This window comes from Haliaeetus leucocephalus, unplaced genomic scaffold (genome assembly GCF_000737465.1).
Source record: "Haliaeetus leucocephalus isolate CR32 unplaced genomic scaffold, Haliaeetus_leucocephalus-4.0 Scaffold848, whole genome shotgun sequence".
NCBI lineage: Eukaryota > Metazoa > Chordata > Aves > Accipitriformes > Accipitridae > Haliaeetus > Haliaeetus leucocephalus.
In genome coordinates this window covers 12,842,880-12,864,597 of record NW_010973284.1, presented here as the reverse complement: position 1 = coordinate 12,864,597, position 21,718 = coordinate 12,842,880, and the positions used below count along the sequence as shown (strand labels likewise).

Sequence of the window (21,718 nt, the reverse complement as noted above, 5' to 3'; positions counted from 1 at the left end):
AAAACATCACTCCTCAAAAGTGGCACGAGAAGAACAGTTACCACAAGCCACCGATACTACACACAGGAGGAATGGTACTAGGGATCACTGTATGCAGTAGGCTTCCAATCCTACAAATGGTACAGAAAAAAAAAATCAGCAAGCAACCATTTCACAATGACACAGCAGAAATGAAGAAAAAATAGATGATCTGTGTTTGGCCTTTAACAACAGTGAAGGTTCAATGTGGTGAAGCAGTACAGAGTAGTATTTCAGTTTAAGAAGTCTAAATTTTGAAATTGTGCAGGGAACAGTATGGACAGTTTTGACATAGCTTTGCTTATGCCAGAACTCATTTCCCTCCTTTTTGGATATATACTGTCACCACAGTGTTTTTGCATCTCAGACTTGGCCTGTTCCCTGTACCAACAGAAAATGTGACTTTGGTTAAGGATTACTGCAGATCAAGAAATTCACGCTTAATAATAACTTAAGGGAATGATCAGTGCACTGCTCAAATTCCATTGCAAACACAGCTATTTCTCTGTTGAGTTACGGGATGAGGGAGAAGTCACTGCAAAGAACGACCTTACAAGAAAGCAAAACCAGTTAAAAGTGTCGAATCTGCAGAACTTTTATAAACATGCATACATGTCAATGAAGAAACAACATTAATTATCGCAAGGAAATAAGAAGTATGCTTAAAGCTACTGAATTCTGGCATTAGAAAGAATATTGTACAAAACTGCTGAAGTAGCTTAACTTCAAATTTTTCTATCCCAGTATGATTTCAGTATTTACTTTGTCTTCAGTGAAAAATTCTGTTTTGGCAGCTGATTCAAGGCACAATTCATATTTTCTCTTTACATTAAAAGTGGACATTTCTTTCTCACTCTTTTCCCCATTGCTTTTAAGAACCAAGTTTGAGTAACTTATTGATGAATTATTCATTCTGAATCTGGGTTTCACTTATACTGTGCCCCTGAAGCACAAAGTCCTCTTATGATGTGCCCCAACTGGGGCATTTGCCTCTGAGTGTCAGTGTTGGGTTTTGCTGTGCACCCAAAGTCACCACAACAGCAGGTAGCCTTTCAAGTAGATCATGATTAAAACTGAAGTCAATTCCTGCTTTAGAAGTCTGTGAGCCAAGCCAATTTGTCAGCAACTGGTAGCGGGCAAAAGTACAAATTTCTATCTGGCCTATTGAATAGCTAATTTGAGTTTGTTTTCTGGAAAAACAGTAGCCTTAAAAGCCAAACACTTAAGAACACAGACAGACACTTGGCCAGCATCACACCATGGCTTCCTTCCACACTTCGTGAAGCTAATTGGAGGCCCTAGTCTGCAAGTGCTCTGCATGCATAATGGGTCCGTGGGCCATAAACATATGCTTCTTTTCCATGTAACAGCACTCCAGCTTTAATTGTGAGGGCCAGAGGAAGTGAGCGAGAATAAAAAGATTATACTTACTGTAAGGAACACATTCATACTGAACTTCTAGATATTTGTATGTTCCAGGACAAGGATCAGGAAACACATCTGACCCAGTAACTACTATACACTGTGTTCGGTTGTTGCACCTGTAATGGGAAAAGCAAGCAAGCTAATTAATTTAAAATTCATTTAATTTGCAAGGTCATACTAAAGTACAATATGCAGTGCTAACTCTCTTCTCACTTGGGCAGCCCAATCCGTAGGACAACAAAGTTAATTAACACTAGATCTGTCAAAGTCCATAAATAAGGCTTCAAGACAATACTTCAGTTCAGGCTTTATACTTTGAAATCTGGAGATCAACGTTATCTAAAATGTCACTTGTTTGCACTGGTAGAGATAGCCGTCCCAAATACACAGTGATTTGATACTACTGTTCAATAAAATCAAAGCAAAATGCAAAGATGATACACAATGAAAAAATGTGTTATTCTGAGTAACGTACAATAACACAAATGAGCAATTCCTTCCATCTTTGGAGACATACATACTGCTGAATGGTTTTACATCTCAGAGAGATTTTTGTTGTGATTCAAGGAAATTATTTTGGTTGGAAGAGTTATTGTAGACAAAGAGCATTAGCATTTCCATTTTAACTATTTTAGGAGCAATTGGTGGACTCTAAGCTTCCTCTGTTAGGTTACAGGAAGAGGTAAAGAAGGACCGTCTGAGGAAATAAGAAAAACAGTTAAAAAGAAGAACTGCAAGAAAATTAATTAAAATGTATTTCAGAGGAGACTAAATACTGAACATATATATGATTTGCTTAAGAATAGAAGCCAATGCATTTTGATACAAAGAACTTTATTACAATGCCTCTAACCACAAGGGTCTACTGAATTTAATGTTTTTTGAAGGTTTTTTTAATAATAATAATTAAGAGATTTTAGACTACTATTCATTTCTCCAGGAAAAAAAAATAAATTATAGTAGCTTGGAAGTTAAAAGTGGAAAAACAATCACCTAACCCTGAAGAGATGGTCAAAACGTAATACAGAAAAAAGTCAGAAGGAAGTGGAAGAAAAAAAAAGAGAAGATGGGGGAGTCTGGTGACTAAAAGAAAAAGAGCTTGGCTGATCTTCTCAGGGGTTAGTTTTGTTTGTCAGCAAACCGAATAACAGAAGTCTGAACTTAAGTAATAGCCTAGCCTTTGACTCCAGCTGTATATCAACTTCTCTATTGCCCTACCACTTCCCACACTCCCCGAATACCACATCCCAAGCTAAAATAATCTCTCTTGTATCAACGGCTTTCCACAGCTGTGCATTGCCAACAGGTACAGGAATGATTCACACTACCTCATAAAAGGTAGAGCAAGCACATTTGAAGAACTCTGATATAAATCACTTTCCTTTTTATATACTAATCAAACTAGCACAGAGCTGGTCAGGACATGCTGTGCCTTTTGCTGAGTAAACTTGGGAACAACAACTCTTCTGACTTTATCAGTTAATTTCTTTTCTTTTTCCTTTTTTCTTTTTTTTTTTAAGCTACTTATTTCTAGCCTCATAAGGCTCATAATTGCAGAACTAATTGGAAATAGCCAGGGATTTCTGTATATACGCACAACTGTGGATACAGATAGATGGTGAGGAATTCACCTGTCACCTCTCTGCTGCTCGCGGCAGTGACTTTCCAGAGAGCACAGGCAGGTCTCCTGTACAGCTATCGCACAGGTAAGGCTGCACCACTCCCAAGAGCACTACTATTCAGTGCAACACCTTGCGCAGTGTATTAGAGAGTCTGGAACGAGTATGACCTATCCAATGGCTTTCAGACCCATGCTGGAGCGATGAAATGTGCACCCGACTTCCAGCGAAAATCACCGTACTGAATCTGTAATACTAAAAATGTACAATACAGCCACTTTTTTGTACTCACACCAAGGTCAAAGTGCTACTCTCGTGTGTGTCGTGTAGGAGGAGGCTGTAGAAGCAGGAGAAGGCAATATGGCCCAAAACCTCACAGACCTCTCTATTCTAACCCCTGTACGGTGTTTTTTATGCCCCACACCTCATGCCAGACTAACCAGCATGAGAAAACCTCGGATGTAAGATTCTGTAATTGATTTCTTTAAATTTCTTTCTGTTTCTTTAGTGAAAACCTTATGCTGAAGCCAAAATAATTCCCACGAAAAGACTTTGTGTAGTGCATCATTCAGTATAATGGTTTCCACAGCTTTGAGTTGTATGAAAATTTCATTTTACACTTGAATGAGCAGCAATTAAGAGAGAAATATTGATTTGTTACAAAATAAAATGGATGCATATTGGGAGAAACTGCTTGAGAATGAAACTGATAAAGGTCATACTTAGCTGTGGGGAAAAAAAAGTTCTACTAGCAGTATTTGTAAATCTTATGAAAAAGATGGACTCTTGTTTCCCTACGAAAAGTTGTTTTTCTTCTCTTTCATTTTCCCCCAGTGAAAGATTCATAATTTTGCCATCAGTCAGGAAACTGAGAAGAACTTCACGCGAGGTTGTATTGAAAGGATGCATAATACTAATTCAGAAGAAAATGCAGTATTTTTTTCTTTGTACAGTAAGTGCCAGTGTCAAACTTAAGGCATTGAGTGGTGTTTACAGGAAGTTGTTGACCTTCCAAAAATTTTTGACTATTGCTTCATGCAAGATTTCACCTGCTGTGCATATGGTCACCTTTTGCTCACCTTTGGCTAAAATGAAGGAGACCCCAATTCCAAAACAATGAGCTATGCCCACCGCTGCAGTACACAGTCGTGCTACAAAGCACACCACCACCTCCCCAAAAAGTGCAATTACTTGGCTAACTAAATGGACAGAAGGATTTGTCTTTAAGTTTTTTACACTCAAATCACTGATTTTGCTGCACTGCTGGTTGCGTTTTATAAAAGCTGAATAATTTTCATATAAGGTTCTGATTTTCATGCACTTCTAAGAGTCCAAATTAAAGACACTTGATTAAGATATTCACATTTTAAAAAGTTGACATTCAGGTAACTGTTTGTTGCATAGTTAGTGGTCATATTTCAATTCCAGTGAAACCTTCAAAAAGAACCCTACAGCATCTACAGAAGCTGTCAATCCCAATTCAAGGGTTATAGAGAAGAGATGAAGAGGAAGTGGACTTTATAGAGGTAGTTCTGAGACAAATATTTCAGGGAATTTACACTACTGCTATTTGTTCTCTGGATAAATGAAGGTCTTCTGTCTGCTGCATTTTTTTTTCCCTGTAAACCCAGGGATACTGACTTCTCTGTTAGTTATTGGCCTACAGTTCTGCTGCTGCCTGCAAAGACCATTTTACAAACTGATAAAGGTTTCAGTTGAGCTTCTTTAAGACAAGAAGCACTGAATTCTGTGGTATATTGGACAAAAGATACTCCACCCTCCATAAAATAGCACTGAACAGCAGATTACCCTACATGGATACAGATTACCAAAGCTACCACATCACTGCCATAGCAGAGCTTCATGATTTTGAGAAACCTTTACACTTAGAAACACTATGCCCAATGAAAAGGATATTATACTGTTACAGCCTTCAACTCAACCCTGTGACCCATTTTAACTCCTTTTTGTAACGGGCAAGCTCTTTCTGAGTGTGGCAACTTCAAGGGATTCTCCAAAACAAGACTATGGTAGAAATAAAGTTCCTGGTGATTTGCAAAATTGGCCTAGACACCACCAGGGAAAAAAAAAAAAGTCCAAACCTCAGAAAACTTAACTGGCAAATAACTTGAAGTCCCTCATTCATTTTAACCAACACTATTTTTTCTACACAATATACTGTTAGTTCAGGCCTTCTATTCAAACTCTTTTAGAATTGTTCTAGTGAAGGCATGATACAAACCAGCTCTAATTTCTGCAAATTTAAGAAGTCAAATCACAAATACTTCAGTGTTTCAGTATCTGTAATCCAGTGTTTAAGTTTTCTGTAGGTTTTAAGTACCATTTAAGTGTTCTGTAATCTACTTAACTGCATACTTCCCTAGCATATGTTAAAATATGCAAATTCAATTTGTGTACTATCTGAAAATTCATATAATCTCACACCAAGAAATGTCTTCACGTCTAAGACATTCACAATATTCACAAAGATTTATGATACAATGACTTTGTCATTTACAAGGAAATGAAGCAGATCTGCAAAGAACTCTATACAAAGTCAGTACCAGTTGATTTAGGAAAGGTAACATATGAATTAAATTTGAAACCCTAGTTAGGAAAAGACTAACTGTAGCACTGAAGGAATGATAATTCAGGTTCCTGTGCTAGCAGCGGCAAGAGTTTTGCAAGAGGAAACGTAGCAAGTATCACTATTCTCATGAATGCAAGGAGCAACTGTGTACTCTAACACTCATTTCTTCAGTATTTTAGTATGAATGAAGAAAGGTTACATTTTCATAATGCAGATGCATCACTTAGAGTAATCTAAAAATCAAATGGAGTGTTTAATTAACAGTTACAGTACAATGTCTGAACTCCTTTCACCTCAGGAAGAAGACTGTGCAAATGAGGAATGGCCCTTTCACATTTCAGATGAATACAGAAAAAAAGGAAAGTAAAGCAGTTCCAGCAGGGCTGTTATCAAGTATCTTCTGCTCATGATGTAGCCATGTCCCTGCTGCATCCATCCCCTTCTGTGCTCAGCTTTAAGGACAGCTGTACTTTCCATGATAATTTGTTTGCTTTTCAACTCTAATCTTGACTTGTACAATTCCCAACAAATTGCTTTTGCTCTTTTTTTATTATCTTATGCTCATTATTGCACTTTTCCACGTGCAATGTATGGATATGAGATTCCATGTGCAATCTATTGTGTGAGGTGTTTTAATCAATAATCTTGTTCTGCTGATTAAGCAGGGGCTTCTGTTTTGGCAAGATAACATTAGCTTCTCCTGTCATGCTCCAAAAGCTATTGGGAATCTTCAGCAGATCATTAGATATGCTACAATAAAGCTTTGGTACATTCTCTTTTCTTTCTTAAATTACTTCTTCACTGTCCTATCATTCCCCGTCACCGCTGGCACTGCATTATTATTACAGCTCCCCTGAAACTTGCACTAGAGCTATGTCTCCAGGCCATAGGATGCCATTTTCAATTGAAACTTCTGCTTGAAAATATAAATTAAGGAAATTTCATTATCTCCTGCCAAGGGCCATTATTCACTACTGTTCTAAGGAAGATTAAAAATGCAGAATCTATGGACTTGAACAAATACTCCAGCATTAAAATGAAAAACACAGTGTATCATTACTGGACCACAAAGTGAAGTACTGGAATCCAAGAAGCAGGTTCTGGAAAGATGTTAGCATTACATGGATCAAACCAATTGACTGAGGGAAGAGGTCATCTTTATGGGTAAAGTCACATCGGTCACACAAAGATACATACAGTTCCTTTCCAAGTGGTTCCTGCAGTTTGCAAAATTAAGGTACGTAGGAAATAATGTCCACATTACAATTTATCCTTCAAATGCTTTTGTTTTGCATACATAACTTTGTCAAAGATAGTAACATAAAAGAAACATCATGGTATTTTGAAAAGCATATGGGTTAATGTCTAGCCAGAAATGGGCTATCAAAATAATTCTGGGTATTCCTAATGCTGCATTTCTGTGAATGCAGTGTTTCATTCAGTAAGGTAAAAATGGCAAACACAGAAAACAGTCATGTGTACTTCACTTTAAAAAGGAAAAAAAAAGATACAGTATAAAGCCATGTTTAATACATAAAATTAATTTTTAATAAATTTGTCAATACATTAAAAAAATCTGTCTTGGTATGTTCTGAAACTTTTAAGTCAGATCTGACAATATTTCTCTTTCAGCATATTGATTAAATACTTAAAAGCTCGCATGATGACATGTTCCTGAATATTGCCTGCAGCAACCTGCTTAAACAGCACTTGAAGCACGTAAACTCTGAGTTGTAGCACCACATAGTCCATATGGTCTTCTTGTTCCTTATTCACCCTGGGTGAGCTGCAGTCTGAGTAAAAGAGACAGGAATCTGGGATGACTACACTTCACGTATTGACTTTTAACAACAGCGTATTTTAAATAGAAAAATTCTTGAACCTCTTTACCCAGAGTAAATGGCTGTCTTCACATATGCTTTCCTAATGGTCTACAACTGCCACGTGAGATGTGCTTCTGCTTTTGTATGCATATTCACTAGACCTCCACTCCTGTTATTAAACTCAAAGTTACATGCATATGAAGATGTCAGATATTACTTAAATGCTATGTTTTATTAATTTGGTCTTAGCAAGCATGTACAAAACTTACATATAAAATAGCCAGAGAACAGTGATTTTATTTTAGGGGTGTATAGATACACTCATATGCACACACACACACCACAGTTGATAAAATTATTTAAAGCAATGTATTTAAATTCTGAGTTTCAAATTCACCTCACAAGAAATACATTATTACATACTGAAATCTAGTAAGTTAGCAAACTGGGGCTAACCAAAGCCTAAAAAAAGACCTGCTAAAAAACCCCAGCCTTGCTATAAAGCCCTGATTTGAAGCAGCATTGGCCAACCATCACTGCAGCATCCACAGCACTCCAGCAACCGCAACAGCCGCAGCACAACCCTACCCATGCGGGAGGAGTGAGCGCACGCATCCCTGCAGAGCCACACTTCCTTGAAGATAGACATATAATTCTGCAACTGGCTTCTTGAAAATCCTGGATGACACACTGGCAATTTTGCTTATTCACATGTAAGATTTTCTAAAAACTATTTTCAAGTTAAAATCCCTAGAAGTATTATGGACGAATGAGCAAGCAAAAAGAAAATAGCACTAATTTTACCTAGCTCAAAGGGAAAACAGATTTAGTGTGCTGTGATGGTAGTTTTCATATCCTAAGAAAAAACTGGGAGATACGTGAGCACATATGAAAGCAGAATTTGGCCATAAGAATTGTGTATAGATATTGGAGATCTTCCTGTGACCGCTAAAGCAGTAAGGCACGCTAGAAATTGGTTTGAAAGTTCACAACCCAGCCTTGGGATTTTCTATGCACTTGGCAACATGACCACTAGAGCAATAAACCTGGTGGCTTTGGATGAAAAATACATGGGGGGAAGAAACCTGAGAAAATTGTTTCTATTTTCTTTTTAAATGTAATATTGATGGTTTGTTGAATCTTCCTAATTACTGAGTAAACATGACATAAGGAAGCTAAGTAGTGTATAATTAATACTGTAGAAGAAGGTGCACCATAGCATTGTTTCTGTTTGCCCAATAAATATGCAATAATATTTAATTGTATTTTTTTTTATACAATGTAATCTTGTGGGAGTCTAAGGGTACGCATTAAGGATGAAAACTCCAAATACACAATAAAACACAAAAGAAAATATACAACTCCCACAGGCCCTTTCTTAGGATTACCCAGTCTGATTCACTATCAATGAATGTGTATCAGACTTGTATGGAAAAGTAATTTAACAGAGTATTTCTTGCTTTCAACCTCTTCTTACAATTTTAATACATTTAGTTATGACCCATTGCCTTTTAGTATTCATGTTCTCTAAGTTCAAAGCAGTCACTGTTAAAAAGACGAATCTTCTCACTTACTCACATCTAAGCTATCAGAGATGTTTTTTTCTTGTTACAATTCATCCTTGTTCCAGTACTTTGTTTATTGGTGTAAATGCTATTATTATGCAGTTATTATTAACCTCAAACTGAAGCAGGAGATAAAACAGGGAGGGGAAAAAAAGAAGAAAAAGGAAAAGGAAATGTAGATTCCGGTAGAATACGTAACACCTGCCTTCTCTCAGTAATTTTTTAACTGCTTTTATAATCCCATCTTTCCATCCTCACTACTTTCTACCACATATATGAAAGGCCTACTAGAACCACCAGAGCCTGTGAGGACATGACTGTAAAGCAAGGATAGGAAAACTAGATATCAAAAGATGCAATGAGGTGTGCAAAGTGGGACAATCTCCTGGTGAGGTTTGCGTAGGTGCAAACCCAAACCTTCTAAGAGTACGAAACAGAAGAGACCTGCTTTTTAGACAAAATGTTTCTAATGCAAGCCTGCCTGAGGAAGAAGAAATGGAAATAAAGTAATATTCATAAACTTGTCATTATTTGTGTGTGTGTGTGTTATTTGCAAGCAAAATGCAGCATGGGATTACAGGCAGTGTATGTCTTAGTGTACCAACTAAGCCAAGCAGATCTGCACTGCTGAAAAGTAATCAGTTCAAAAGATCCAATTAAACGTTTCACCATTTAGACAAAATAAATAGCCTGCAGCTATGCGTATTTACTAATGAAAACTTCAGTAGTGCAGCACTGTAACATCTGAGCAATTTCTACAGATAATTCACACCGAATGAGTGTGAGTGCAGCACCACACCTTGTGGGCTGAGCAGGTTTCAGGGGAGAAGTGTAGGGTTGGGTAATAATATCAAAGCTTTATGAAGGGGCATTTATTTCTGAGGCGCAGCGCTAGAGCAGAGCGTATAGAAAATCCAAGTGAAAATCCTGAAGCACAGTGTCTGATCCTTAGGCATAACGCTGCAACAGACTTGCAGAAGAAGAGACTCCCAGGTAGAGAGCATAGGATAAGAGTAAAAACCCTTTAAAACTCTTTTTTGCAGCACTGTCAATCTTTTATATCCATGGCTTGGCGTGCAGCATATTCATAATGTAGTTAAAAGTTATGTAACTTAAGACAGCTTCTGAGTCATCATTAAATGACTAAGTTGAAGAATTACAATATTGAAAACATGTAGCTTTACCCTTCATGTTGAGTTGCACAGATCTTAAATATATTTTAAAAAATCACCCACTTTAATTACTAAAATAAGGTATTCAAATGACAGGTGTGATTTGTTACTGCAACTTCTGAAATGTAGAAGCCTTGGTGCACTTTTAATGTTCATGCTTCGACTGGACCTCCAGGTCAGTTCAATGCAAATTCAGCTTGACTCACTATGGGTCTCCTGAGTTTAACACAGCTCTTCTGTTTGCAGAAATGCATATTCAACATAAATGTATCTTAGCTCTAACAGGAAAGTAAGACTTACTAATTTACAGAATTGGCCATCAAGAAAAAATGATTTCCTAAGGTCCTTTGGTCTCCCTCTACAGTGGACAGGATGAGGACATTTTCAAATGGGGGATGTGGCGGGGGCAACCCTAACTGAACTTTAACACATGCATTCCCCTCAAATAATTAAAAATATTATAGCCTGTATCAATTAGGAGCAATTATTTATAAAAATGTTCACCTATTGCAGTTTGCATATAGAAAAACGATCACATTTTTAACAAGGGAAATGGGAAATCGCTATGGGATGCCCTACCTAGATTAAATTAGCAAGAAACTTGTTATCAGACCATATAAAAGATACACCATAATAAGACGTGACCTTGCAGAACCTTGGAGCCAATCTGTGATTTTTTCCCCCTGTAACCCTTCCTAATTATCTGCAAAGTTACAGACCCTTTTGTGGCAGGTTATTTTTCTGTGAATAGTGAGGGGTTTTGGGCTTTTAAATATTTAATTAGTCTTCTGATATGAGAATTGTTGCACATGCCAACTGCTTCGATTTTCAAACTGTGTTCATCCTAATTATGTTCAAATTTAGATTGGTCATCCCAAACCTCTCACTCTTGTAATTATTTACTCCTTAAAGATCATTCAGCAGAGAAATATTTTTCACCCTTATGGCTCTTTCTTTCCACAAATGGCTTTTCTGGTCCGTTAATTACCCACTCAGAGGATTAGAGTTTGTAATAATGCAAGAGATCCTGCATGTAAGATGAGTTTTACAGGGTGAAAAAGAATAAATTGTTTTTTGTAAACTTGCCTCAGGGAATATCCCCTTTTTGGGTTATAATTTTCATCATCACAGACCATGTGCCCACCGCTGCCTATCTACCAATTCCACAGGGCTACGGGGTGACTCATTTCTACGGCTCAACAGAACTCAAAGCAAAATGCTGAGCAAGAGGCCAAAAGACAACTTGGTTATTTTATGAGATTTACAGAAGTGCAATCTGCTAGCGAGATGGTATGGTCCTTTTTCTCATAATTTTTAATGCTGATTTCATGGCTTTAAAGTTACATATATTTAACTGATAACTAATAATAAAATTACAACTTTTCTTATCTCATCTGCTGATTTTTTCAGAAGTGCTGTCCCTTAGTAGGTCTTTAATCAAATCTGTAGCAGTGGTGTCATTTCCTATTAAAATGTGTCTGAGAGTCCTCACTACAAGTACTTTCTTTTCTTCCGAGAGCAATGCCTGTCACAAAAGCACTGTTATTCATTACCCACAGTGATGTCTGGATCTAATTATCATCTGGAAAGCTTGCAGGGCTTCCAGGTACAGGACTTCCCCTACAAAAGTATCCTTCTGCTCTAACTTGGAAAGCACAATCCCACTTTTTTGTGATTTGAAGTTGAGGGATTAAGTTACTGATTTGAGCTGGGCACTCCATGATTCCTCGACCTTCCAGTTTTAAGCCCAACAAAATTTAGGGGGCTGCTTTCATTTGCTTATTTTTACATCTGCAAAAATCCTGTGTATTCTGCCATTAGTTTTTACGCAAGTCAAGTAGATTCACCTCTGTAAAAAACACATCAGAAAATTCACTGGCTTGACTCTGTCAATGCACAGATAATCTTTAATTGCGTCAAAAACATTAATGATCTAATCCTTTTATCAAACTGCCTACCACTGAAGGGGTCTCATGTGCCTGCACAATTAAAAACCCCACGTTAGCCATACATAATACTGTATTACATTTGATGCAAATCCTTTTCTATTGAAATAAGCACTGGGCTGACAGCAGGAAGTGGCTGATAAGAAAGCAACAAGGCATTGCTGATGGCGTTCATGATAACTGAACACTAACTCATATGTGTTCTGTCTACAGCACATTACCCAAAGTGCTCCTGTTTTAAATGTGACTCCAGGAGGTGTTCTTCTGCTGTACCTCTGTCACAGAGGCAGCAAAATTATCTAAGAAAGCTAAATATACAAAGTAAATGATGTTTTTCATACCCACCAGTGATGCTGGCACTAGAATAACATACTGAAGGCAGTATCAGCGCTACTACATCCTAGATGAGAAAACACCTACAGCTTCATGAGTGTAGTAGTACAGTTGAGTTCGATGCTGTTAAAAAACTCAGTAAACAGGGAAAGATTATGGGTTCAGAACTGCCACGTTATTGTTACGCTTACAACTCAGCCTAAATTAATGTATTAGAGGAAAAGGAACACAAATTCTGAGTTATGGTGAAACAACAATTTTACAGTGCTGGAAAAATGTGTGTATTAAACTAGTTCCAAAACTGCTCCTTCATCATATAGATATATATCACAAGAAGCAAGGTATCTGAGAAGCAATGAACAGTAAGGTTAAAGATCACAGATTACTCCTAAGAAAGGCATATAGGTCCCTTTGCACATTTAATGGCAAAATACGTATCTTGCCAGGTGAAACGCTATACAGCTCGGCATCGTTAACAAGTAGTAAGACTTCTTCCTCTAAGGTGTTCAGACAGCGGTCAGGGCAGCTTCCTGAATGAAATGATTCTGCTGCCTAATTTCTTTTCTTTTTCTGTTTTGCGTGTGTACGTGTTTGTGTGCATGTGTGTTAGAAGAAACTGAAATTCAAAGGTTCCGATAGCTACCATATTATAGTGAAAACCTGGAAAAAAAAAATACGGCTTCAATAGTAAATTTGTAGTAAAGATTCCACACTGCAACTGTATTATAAAGCAGGTTTGACAGGGAAAAATTCTATGTGATAAGAACCTTTCCTCCTCACTGATGTGCCTACAGCAGGCTAAAAATACACTGAATACTGAGTATTTGGTCTATGTAACACTCTTAAGACTGCATTAACTTCATCGCAGTAACTTGTTTTATAGGCTCAGTTCATCATGACCTATAAAATGTTAGGCTGAAGTGCTTTAAATATCTGCTAACACCATGTGCAAGCCTGGGAGTACAAGGCACTGTGCTGTGAAGCGGCAAAGACGGTACTCTTCTGAGAAAGTAGCATGCACTCTTATGTCACTGATATAAACAGGGTAAGCATGCTAAATAATGTATGAAACAGGCAGCCAATCTTTATATAAAACAGGAATTCTAGTTGAATTCTTTGTTTGATTTTATTTTACCAGTACAACGCTAGTTTTTAAGACTGCTTCTTAAAAAAACCAGAAGTTGACTATCATACTAAATTAAAGAACATACGTAAAAACTCCTTTCATTCACAGTTATTATATGAAAGAAAAAAATTAAGACCTCTTTCATTTGTGGCCATAACATTTTTGCTAATTATTGTTCTGCAATATGTAGAAAATAAAATGCAAAGAGGGGAAATGCAAAGAGGGAAATTATCTATGTCTTTCAGTAATCGTGGCCCATTTATTAAGCAATTAGATTGCAATTTTATTATTAGAGAAAAAAAAAGAAATGCTGTAAAATACTGTTATTGCTTGTGTCTTTGATCCTTAAACTTTTTCATTTCAGCAACCTCATTAACGTCAAAATGCCATGAATATGGCCACCCCTTTTTAAACTGTATACCCTGGGCACAGGCAGAATCTATGGGATTCAATAAAGAAGTGTTTTCTTATTGAATTCAACTAAAAAGCTTAATTGAGCCACAAAGGTCAGAAGGTTCTTTTTATTATAAGTAGGAGATTATTTGTTCTGTGGCAGAAGGAAATTTCCAGAATATGAGATCTGCTCATTTCTATACTACTGTAGCTACTTTTTAATTTTTAAACCCATGTTATTCTTCTATTCCTTTCCCCTGAATTAAACAGCTTCACTGTAATAATCTTTAAATTCTATTTCCTTTGTGTTACTAATGAAAACTTCTCACTTTCATCGCTACTGCTGACTTTATAACACTAAAAAGTACTCATAATTTACTTAGATATATTTAATTCATATTAATCTGTCCTAATTTATGATCTATACCCTGCTCTGCCCATCTTCATGTACCTTTTCCATGTAACTTCTGTTTACTAAGTGATATTCAACGGATTTCCTATAGTGCAATGAACCTTAACAGGCAGCTTTTAATTGCCTCGCATAGGAAACCACATCACTTAATACCACAGCAACAGTATAAAATAAAACTATTGCTTCTTAGACTCTAGAGCAATTAGACCTCTCGGCTATTTGGCTAACTCTGCTTCATGATACCCAGTGCAGTTAATTATATTTTTTGATGTTAATAGTCTCTGTCAGTTTCAAGCATAACTCCTCTTTGATGAATATTTAAATTATATTTGAATAAAAAAATAATCTTGGTTACATTTCATATTCAGCAGTCATCACAGCTTAATAAAGGTCTCCTCAGCAAGGGTTGAGATAAATGGCTATATGAACACATGTATAAAGTCCTAAATCAACTTATCAGATAATGTAGCTGTTTTGGCCAAGTATTATAGAGGATATATTGGGGTGGGAGGAATTAACAGGCTTCAGTTATTACAGTATTACTCTATACGAACTAAATTTGGCACAGCAATATATAAGTAAATCAGAATTTTTTAATAATAAAGTTCTGAGTGTAACTATATTTGAAAACTATATAAAATTCATACAAATTCGTCAGAGAGAACACAAAATTCAACTGAAAGGTGCTGAAGGTTAAGCAGTGTTGTCTCAGTCAAGTTCTCAGAAACATTAGTAAATTACCAAGAGAGGTAACTACATACCCAAAACATATAGTACATGATTAATTGTAGGCTAAACAGCATGCATACCTAGTACAGCTGATTTCAGAAATCAGAAAAAAACCCCAAGAAAATCACAGGCTGAAGCATGTATTTTATATGATGCTCAAACATATAAGAAGCAGCTTATAATACTTTAAAAAATTATGTACACATATGTATAGTTATTTATATTTTTCTTCACCCATGAACAGCAAGCAAAGACTGATGAATATGTATATACTATCCTGCCAGGTAAGATATACACTGACTTAAGAAGAATTTGATGGTGGTGCTGCCAATGATAAAGAAAACTACTTAAATATAAGATATGAAAACACTAAATAAAATATCAAGCTACACCCTGGTAAAATAATTAATCCAATCTTTTTTGAAGTAAACTAAATCTAAATTTTAAATGTCATTAGTTGGTATCAATGGTCCTTTTGTTGTTTCCTTTGTAGCTTGTCCAATGCCACGACTACAGCAATGCGCACGTGCATGCTATGTGCTCGCACATGTGTAAAGTAATTTCTTCTGCAGAAAATAATACAACACACTGCAGAAAGATGATCAAGTACCACTGACAGCTATTTCACCTTACCTGACTGCTCAGAACCTCGTAATATGAGGATTTGTATTTAATTTACTAAGTAATGTCACGATGGGACAACCCCATTAATAAACCCCCCTGTTTTTAATGAGTAAACTAGACCTACTACATTCATATTAAGAATTAATGATACTGAAAATGCACAATGCCAGATAAGGTTCTTCTCAGTCATGGGTATTACTGTTTTTTCCTGTAATAAAGCCAAGGACTACAGTATGCTTCATGAATATTCTAGGCTCTGTGATTACGCCTCGTTCATGAAAATAGGCTACATGTATTTCTGCTTTTTTCTTTACATTTGAGTCATAACTAAATCTTGTGACTAACACATAGAAAACAAAACAAAACAGAACAAAAATCAATCGGGTCATGGCCCGGTATTGTGAAAAGCTTAGTTTAAAAATAAAGAGCATTTTAAGCTTCTGCTACATCAAAATACTCACGGGGATGACTGCCGTACTAAGACCTATGTCTGTTTCAGATGAGTAGAAGCCTTCATTTTCAAAGGATGCTTAAAAAACCCAGGTATCTAATGTTGATAATCTTGTATGGTAAGTGTTTTGCGAAGGAGTTGTCAGCAAGCTGAAACAGAAACCGCTGGCACGCCAAAGCGAAAGAAGGACCTCGTACTACTGATCAGCATCAGTACCACAGCAACTCCGACGTGCATAAATTCCGAGAACGTACCTTATCCACATCAGCCTGTGCTATCCTATCGTCAACACCGGTATTTCTCTGACACAAAAAGGACAGATATGCCAGCTCTTAATGACCAGAAAGCAGAAAAAGGCAAGGTGTATCTCTCATTCTGAGACACTTTTCACTACACAGTATCTCTAGCAAAGGGAGGCAATCTTCGGCTGCAGAAGGAAAAGCAAGGGAAAAAGCAAGATAGCAGCAGGGGTCAGCAGAGCCCTTGTCTAAGACTGGCAGACCCCTGAAGTAAAGTGCGCCATTACCACAATCGCAGCCCTTTGTGAATGGCAGAGGCTAAAATCCTGCCCGGGAAAACTGTTTTAAGGCACATTAAGAAATGCAAATCTGAAGCGTGCTACGGTTTAAACACTGAATCGACCCTGGGCACTGTCTGAGGAAGCTGGTTTTGAGGCACTAAAATGCCTCTTTGTGGAAGTCTGCCAAAGGCTTGGTTTCAGCTCTGCAGTGACCCCACAGCAGGTTTTGCCTTCTACCAGCAAAGACACCCCGCGCGAAGTTTGCTTGTGGCTAGACCTTTTCACTCCGGTGAGTGAGATTAATCGGCAGTAGGAGATTTACCCACTATCCATCCAAGCCTGGAGACCAGTGGAAGATTTTCTTTATTCCCTCACATTATGGAACAGACCAAACTTGTTTTCACTTGAAAAATGGTATTTCACACGGTATGACAATGTTTCCTCTGCAGACCCGGCAAGCGGGAACAAGACAGAGGGCTTGAGAGATGTGTCTTCGTCACAGGAGAACTCATTTTGTTTTCTTTCAAAAAAGTCTCACTCTCATTTATATACAGGATTTTTCAAAATGAGATCTTTGCTGGACATGTGAATATGTAGAAATGAATGAACATCTCCATTCTCCCACTCTTTCGTTGGGAAGGATTAAGAAAAAAAAAAATAAAGTGGCAGGAGAAGGCATGGATACACTGCTTCCTTCAGCTTTCCCTTGATCACTCTGGGGGGCAGGAGGCACTTCACTTACATTTTGAAGACCCTTCGTTTAAGCGCAGCTGTCTTGCAGAGATGATGGACGTAACAGGTTAAGAGTATTACCATGTGAGAAAAGTTCATCGTAACAAAAACCCAAGCATGAACTCTTCACTGGTGTCGTGATGGACGTGGTAATTGAAGGTACATGTGTTGGACGTGCTATAGATAGGACAGGATATGTGCAACAGGAAAAACACTCACTGCTGAGGAGGATTTATTCCTCTTTTAATCCTTTTACTTTTCTGCAGCAATGTTTTAAAAGGGAAGGGTATTTCAAAAAATTACAGTTCCCTAAGTTCACCTATTACATCTAACATACTTTCATATTTATGCCTATGTATTATAATGAGGTTTGCTTGTTTGTGCACAGCTAAAAAGCAAAATGATACTGATTAAATATGTTTAGTAAAGATCACATAAAGCTACAATTATACCTAAATTGTAGATGAAAATAGAATTTAAAGGCCATTTCCGTGCAGGATTGATGTAACCTCCTTTATGTTGATGAAAAATGAACTGAACATACCAACTGTGAGATTATATTTTTTAATGTGGATGTTTGCATGGTCTGCAAAGTCTGTAGTTTTAAACAACTTGAGTATTTCCTCTTTTTAATGATCACAGCTATGCTCTCAGTATCAGAATGCAGATCAGAAGTTCCCATTTAAAAATTCAAGGTATTTTTAGCCTTTATTAGGAGGGAAACAGTGTTATCTTTCTGAAGTTAACATTAATTTGGCTGTCAACAGTAAATGCTTGAATTTCACATCTAAGTAAATGATTCCGTAGATTCAGAGTTAATAGGCTGTATTTTCTTTAAATACAAAACGTTAATTTCCTACAAGTACCACTAACGGTAAATTACTCAAAAAATAAGGTGTACAGACTGGAATGGACCTGACATTTTATTACTACAGGATTTCTCAAGATTTAAAATTGTATTATTCAAAATTACTATCTGCCACACTACCCAAATATCTATTTAAATACAGAGGCAAAAAATATCATCTAATTGCACTGTACTGGAATCACAAAGATAGTTATAGTGTCTAATCTTTAAAATAATACCGAACTTTTCCTAAACAAAAAGTTTAGGACTAGAAAAAATTATTCCTACTAAAAAACCCTATTTTTAATTCAGAAGACAAAGGCCCCAGCATGCCAAAGTGCATCTTAGCAGCTTATTGTTCTACTATAAAATTACACAGACAATATGCCTTTGCCTTTGAAATGTATTTTAAGTATGTATTTACAAGTACTTTTAAATATCTGTAATTATTTTAAGGTAATGAAACAGAAATCCAAAGACTATGTGGTATTTATGTAACCCTTAGTGCCTGTCCGAACAAAAACCTATGGTCCACCTACCCGCCGTTGCAGGGCAGGGCTTTGAAGTCGACACTGGAGGCAGAGTGCCCTCATAAAGGCACAGGCGGTTTGAATATAACTCACACAATCCACCTGCAATCCACTTACAATGAAAGTGGACTTAAGACTAGGTCTTAAGTAAATTTTATCATGTTCATTTTCAAGTCTCTGCTGTGCCTATAAAGAGCAGTACTAGTTAGCCTTATCAACTTCAAAGTCTCGTGACAGTTTTGGGCTACAGCCACACAAACACACTTTATGAGCAAGCAACTAGCACAATTTCCTCAGGCTGCTTTGCATCTTCTGCTTCCCTGTTCATTTAATTACTTTTTAAACAAAGAGGAAGCAGAGGAGATTTGTCCCTGCTAAAGGACAGCAGAGCACCAAGGAGTTTGACTATTTTAAGATCTAACTGCCTGAAACGTGGGTCCTCTGCCACTCACTCACACTACTCCCTCCCCAAATAGTCTAGAAGTAAGCTTATTTCTATACTCAACTTCAGCATGGTAGGCTCTCTCAACGTTGACTGTATGCAAACGCTGGGGTTAATTATCAGAGAAGTGTGAAAGGGGAGAGGGATTTTCTATGGGTCTAGTCCCTTTCTTCAAAGCTTTAATTTTAACTGTGCCAGTCTGAAGTTTACATGGAATTTAAATACATCTGAAAGACTTTCTTCTGGAATAATTGGGATGTAATTTCAATCAGGGACTAAAAATTTAATAACTACTTTACAAAGGTAAAAGCAAAGCAATGAAGTCATTAGTGTTCTAGTCAGGCTTCCTAGGAAAGCATTAAGTTAAAAATCTTTTGAGAACTGCAGAAAAGAAAGGAAAGGGAGGGAGAAAAGATTAAGTAGCAGCTTGTTCTGAGAAAGGGGAGCTGATGCATCAGTAGACACTGGCAAAGTTTGTGTGTTAGCATCTCAAATTCTCTGGAAGGGGAGCAGGGCCTATGATTACACGGCTTTGTGTTAAACTGGAAATCTCATCTTATTTTTCAATCTTCAGATTTCACAGTATTGATCTCATTAAGCTAGTGTTTTCACGTTGTAACTGCAGTAAATGTAGTTGCTGTGCAAACGCTGTGGAGTGATGTTGCAAATGAATGATGAGTACTTAATAATTGCCGTGAAACTACATTTAACTGCAGGTCTAAACTGAATTGAGTGGTCAAATGCAGTGGTAGAAATACTGCTGGCTGAAGTGGTAAAAACATGTCATTAGTCCTTAAAAGTAAACACTGTAAGATTTTAAGTAGTAATATAGAAACTATTGCTGGTTATTTTTAAAGGTATGGAAGAAAAGTTTTCCCTGTGATCAAATGTTCTAACAGATTGTTTTTTTCTAGTCAGTTTGAAAAAAAAAAAAAAAGAAAAGAAAACCAATGAATCTGATAGTCCTTCAGGTGAGATTTTTCTATGCAATTGCTGCCATCAAAATACAGCTGATGTGATACTTTTAGATATCAGATCAAGGACATGTTCTGAGTACCAAACAACAGTTTGCCTTAGACAACAAAAAATTATGATCACCAATGCAGTTATAAATAATGACATACAAGAACTTCTAATATTTCGTAAGAAATTTGCAACATTCTTGTATGCTTGCAATATAGCACAAATTGAGCAATTCTGAGAAAAGATTAAACAAGGCAAGAGACAGCTTTTCTACTTAATGACAGGATCTGAGAAAGAAAGCTACGAAAGCAAACTTCCAAATTATTATAAATGCCAGACAAAAATAGAAAGCTTTAAAGTGTCAAATGATCTTTGCCATTTGTCCAGAAAAAAAAAAAGAACAAAACTGAAAACCTCCCTCTAAGCACAGATGTTCTAAACCAATGTCATACATGTGATTACAACTTCATTTTAATCTGTTGAAAAAAGGGTAAGAGTAGAAGATTGGGGAAGTTCAAAAATACTCTCTGCTATCATAAACTTACAGTTGATTAATTTAAAGGGGGGGGGATTGAAATTTCAGCTTTCCAGTAACAGTTTGATGTCACTTTAAGCAAGATTGTGCCTCTATATTTGTCTCTGACTACCTTAATCTGTATATTTGCAGTGAACATAAGGAGGACTTTGATCAAAACACAACATGCATTTTACACAACACGGAAGTCTACAGAGAGGCACTACATTTACAAAAGCAATTGAAGGTGGTTTCAAAGGGAGTTGACAGATTAGAGGATGATGACACTGCTGCTGCAGTCTCAATGGAAATCTGGCTTGATCTAATTAACAACAACGAACTAGAACCACAAAAAGATAATTCAAACATGATTTAAAGAAGTTATATTACCTTTTTACTAGCGTAGCAATGGAGCCTTTCCCTTACTGATCACAGAACAAGTCACAGGTTGAACACGGAACAAGAATAAAAGGCCTGATAGCCTTAATTTACCTCCAGCATTTGAAATTGAAGCCTGATATCTAGCCCAAATATTTGACTACAGAAGTAGAGAACATCCATGTATTCACATGAAAATGATAAAAAATTGTAAGAGTCACACTCATAACAACTTGAGTGAATTGGGAAATGAAAATGGAAGACTATTTTTAAGATGTGACCATATGTTACTGAGTGCTACCATGTTCAAACAGAACACAGTAAATGGAGCGCAGCATGCGGGACAACTTGCATGTTTCATTTGACACATCTGTGTACATGCACCACAAAGCTCCCAGTTTACTCCCATCCACTTTTTGCTCAGATTCCTCACCCTAGGAAAAATACACTGGGAGGAAAACTTCCCACCAATCCTGAACTTATTCAGCCTTGTAGTTTAAGCCAGTAACAACTCCAGTGACTGATTTGCGCTGACATTTCCACAACTGTCCGTACTAGGTGACTGC

The 21,718-nt window shown here is 36.9% G+C and overlaps 1 protein-coding gene across 3 annotated transcripts in view; it reads right to left on the bottom strand.

Moving 5' to 3' along the window:
- Positions 1 to 21,718, bottom strand: part of LPHN2 (latrophilin 2) — a 128,087-nt gene that overhangs the window by 49,415 nt on the left and 56,954 nt on the right. For all 3 annotated transcript variants that reach the window (XM_010582561.1, XM_010582560.1, XM_010582562.1), the window contains exon 3: positions 1,450 to 1,559. In XM_010582561.1, coding sequence (XP_010580863.1) covers positions 1,450 to 1,559 — 110 coding nt within the window. The remainder of the gene's footprint in view (positions 1 to 1,449; positions 1,560 to 21,718) is intronic.